Below are 4,435 nucleotides of genomic sequence, written 5' to 3' on the forward strand. Positions count from 1 at the left end.
TCAAGTCATCTCAACATCGTTTTCAATTACATTCTTATATTTTAATTTAAGTAATATTGTGTTTGGTGTCGTCACATCTGCAACCATCAGTTCCATTCCATTTTCTAGATTTAATTCTTTTAGAGACTTTGTTAGATTCTGTTTAGTCTTTTCTTCTATACTTGCTACTGTTGACATGTATAAGGTTTTGTTTTTGCCTTCGATTGAGGCTACAATACCTAACAAAAAAAAAATATATATAAATACATACATATATATATATATATATATATATATATATATATATAGAAGCAATCAACTAAAAATAATGTTTCAATGATTTTTCTTTCTAATTTGTTATTGATTTTAGAACTTCTGTCTATTAATTTATTTGTTTATTATTACCTGGGCTCTTCATTTGATATTCAGCCCCTTCGCACAACAAAGTAATCAAGTCTTGTAGAGTCATATTTTCAGGATTAGAAACTTCTATAGTTTTTGGAATTTGTGAACAAGCTAAACAGTCAGTTTTCCTTTCAGCTTCGTAAGTATATGTGTAAATCCCATCGGTATCATTGAATACCATGTAGTTGTTCATGTGGGTGTAACAACTTGTTGCCATTTTAAAAACCTAGAGAAATAATGTATATAATATATATATATTATATATATATATATATATATATAGAATAGAACTTTATTAAAACTATAATAATTATATATATTATTCTAAAAACTCATTTATAAAATAAGGATTATAATTGTTATTATATCTATATATATCTATATATATATATCTATATAGAATAGAACTTATTAAAATTATAATAATTATATAATTATTCTAAAACTCATTATAAAATAAGGATTATAATTGTTATTATATATATATATATATATATATAATATATATATTATATATAGAATAGAACTTTATTAAGATTATAATATTATATATAATTATTCTAAAAACTCATGTATAAAATAAGGATTATAATAATATTATCATTATATATATGTATATATAAATATATATATATTATATATATATTTATTTATTTATTTATTATTACCTCTGTGCAGCAGCTGGCAGCAATCACAGCATTAGTACTATTAACAGCAGGAATGATGTTTTTAAGAACACCTTGTACTAATCGATAAGTAATTCCACTAATGTTATATTGGACAGCACGCTCTGTAGCTTTTTCCAGCACCCAACTCAAATGCTGGGGATCGTCCCGTCTAAAGGAGCACCATCGAAGGGACTCTCTTTGGGCCATTGTAGGACTTTCACATACTCTATACAGTGCTCGGGCAGCCTGGTAATAGTAATTGAAATATATAGATAGATAGATAGATAGATAGATACTTTATTCAAATTCAATATTTACATTTAAGTCAATACAATAATTTATCATATATATATATATATATATATATATATATATATTTATAATATGAGTAAGTTCTTCAAGGGCAATACATCAAATAAAAGGCAAAGATTTAGAACTCAATCTTCAATTTTTTCATTTTGATATTTATATATATATATATATCTATATATATATATATATATATATATGAGTGAGTTCTTGAGGGCGATACATCAACAAAGAAAAGCCAAAGATTTATAAAATAATCTTTATTTCCAACGTTTCGACATTCAATTTAATGTCATCATCAGTGGATATTACGTTGGTTGGTTACATATAGAGAGGTGTACACAGCACTAGAGATTGGCACTAACATTTATACAACTAACTTGGCAGCACTATGCATTTTTTTTATATAATTTTTTGTATGATGTAACAAAAAATGATAGTTTTATTTGAACAATAATGTAAGTAGAATATGTAATTTCTGCCACGACTTCTTACATGCCTCGGTACTAGCAAAGTACAGAAGTCGTGGCAGAAATTACATAATTCTACTTACATTATTGTTCAATAAAACTATCATTTTTCTGTTTACATCATACAAAAAATTATATAAAAAAAGCATAGTGCTGACAAGTTAGTTGTATAAATGTTAGTGCCAATCTCTAGTGCTGTGTACACTTCTCTATATGTAACTAACCACGTAATATCCACTGATGATGACATTAAATTGAATGTCGAAACGTTTGGAAATAAAGATTATTTTATAAATCTTTGGCTTTTCTTTGTTTGATGTATCGCCCTCAAGAACTCACTCATATATTTCAACATCAAAATTAACTACTAAATCATATATATATATATATAGATATATATATTATATTTATTACCTGGGTGGTGTTTGCAATGGTGCACAAAGGATATGTGACTTGTGGAGGAAATAAATCCAGCGTACAATCAATACAAGCGGTTATTCCTGGTAATATAACTCTGGCATTGCCTTTAAAGCCTTCTGTACCTCCATCAATCAATGGAATTATTGAACTAGGATCAACAGATCCTAAAATATAATTAGAGTATAACAAATTTTATATATATACATATACATATATTACAAATGTTATTCTGAGTGGATAATAGATATTAATTTGGAAATATGAACAAAACACTCTTTTTTGCACTAATTTTTTTTTTTTTTTTTTCCTATCTAATTGAGTGACTTTACAATTTCAAGTGGTTTTAAGTAGGAGAGAATACGGATACCGAAGACAGTGATATTAAAAGAACAACGTGCAGTGAACGACTTTAATGAAAAACACAACTCTAATTTAGATTTCCATATTTTAAAATTTTTAATTATAACACACTGATGATGAGACAAACCTAGTCTCGCAACGTTTGTGAAAATTATTATTTAATAAATTAGTGCAAAAAGAGTGTTGTTTGTTCATATTTCCAAATTAATATACATATATATATATATATATATATATATATATATATATAAATATATATATATATCTTACCATCATCATTATATTTAAGGAGAGATATCAGCATGCCGTTTATCCATCGTCTAGCTATTATAGAATCCAAGCCACTACTACAATGTGAAATTGCCGATAAAATGCTTCATCAAAGTCTTGATTTTGCAAAAGTGTGGTGTCACCTCACCCCAGGTATTCTACAATATTTAAAACACCAAGTACTTTCACATATCAATTACCTATTACTCTATCTCTTATTACCTGTTCTTTACAAAATTGGCAGCACACTCAGCCTTACTAGACCCGATATCCTTCCTCCTGAACAGAAACTGTCGATTCAGGTTAGATAAATCAATAGTATCCATATCAATAACATGAATATGTCTAAATCCCATCATTCCTAGATCTTTCAAGAGCTCACAACCCAAACCTCCAGCACCGATCACCAGGATTTTGCAAGAGTTCATTAAAAACTGGTTATCAGACGAGGCTTCGAATTCGGGGTGACAGAAGGGCCCTGGGCGCTCCAGAACCTTTCTGACGTGCGACCAACGTCTTTGCAAGTGGTCTGGTAACATGTCTCCGGAGCCCAACAGTTCCATAACTTGAGAAATAAAGGTCAGGTTTATTTTTTGGTTTTATTACATATATAATATATTTTGCAGGTGTAAAAGAAGGTAGTTTAATTGTTTAAATTTGTTTAGAATTTGACGTTTGGAATTTGTACGAAATTCAAACTGTCAGCTGTCAAGTTTGACAGGGTTGCCAGATTTAATTCGATACGAAAAGTGAAGCCTGAAGTTAGATTCATAACAAGTTTGACAGGTGACAGCAAGTTTAAATAAAATGGCTGACAGTTTCTTATAATTTATTTATTTTATTAATATTGTTATATTTATAACAAACTACACAATTTAATAAGTAAATATTTATTTGTGCATTTTTTTAATTACAGCTTCCAATATTATATTTATTTTGTAACGATCAATATTATAGTGTACCGAATGTTTAACTGTTCAAATTAAGTGCAGGTACGTGTTTTTTTAAATTATTAATTAATACTTGATTTTTAATACTAAAATTAGATCTAGTTGACATAATAAATAAATCTTAGTGTGTTTTAATACATATCTACGTGCGCTATGCAAAAGTAGATGCTCGTTTTGAGGTTATGAAATTTACATACTTGTATCAGATAAAAATGCATTTTCTTCAAACTGTAATCACTGCTAATTACAAATTTTAGATAATCAATGGCTGTTTCTCTATCTGATTCCATTCTGGAGGTTAAAACCGAACCACCAGAATTTCCTATTGAAGACATTAAATGTGAAATAAAAGAAGAGCCTGAAGATGATGAAACATGTCTGGAGAGATTCATGAATTCCGATATAACAATAGAAGTTGAAGTTAAACAGGAGTTGATTGAAACACCTCATTATAAATGTAATGAAGGTACATGTAATGAATCATTTACAGGGCAGCATGATTTAGAACAGCATATGCTGGTACATAGTCATGATTGCCCATTTTGTTCAGACACTTTTCCAGATTCAAGTGCCTTAGATATACATCTGAAAATTCATGCAGATG

At 28.2% G+C, this 4,435-nt stretch overlaps 1 protein-coding gene and 1 pseudogene across 1 annotated transcript in view; one reads left to right on the plus strand and one right to left on the minus strand.

Annotated features, from left to right (window-relative positions):
* On the minus strand, window positions 1–3,444 carry LOC113389740 (annotated as a pseudogene).
* A 651-nt stretch (window positions 3,445–4,095) lies between these two features.
* Window positions 4,096–4,435, plus strand: part of LOC113389741 (proliferation-associated protein 2G4) — a 9,932-nt gene continuing 9,592 nt past the window's right edge. The window contains exon 1 of the mRNA XM_026626752.1: window positions 4,096–4,297. Within this exon, the coding sequence (XP_026482537.1) occupies window positions 4,096–4,297 (202 nt within the window). The remainder of the gene's footprint in view (window positions 4,298–4,435) is intronic.

Source organism: Ctenocephalides felis, unplaced genomic scaffold, assembly GCF_003426905.1.
Source record: "Ctenocephalides felis isolate EL2017-DRISC unplaced genomic scaffold, ASM342690v1 CF-g0.4_SCAFFOLD_03573, whole genome shotgun sequence".
Classification (NCBI taxonomy): domain Eukaryota; kingdom Metazoa; phylum Arthropoda; class Insecta; order Siphonaptera; family Pulicidae; genus Ctenocephalides; species Ctenocephalides felis.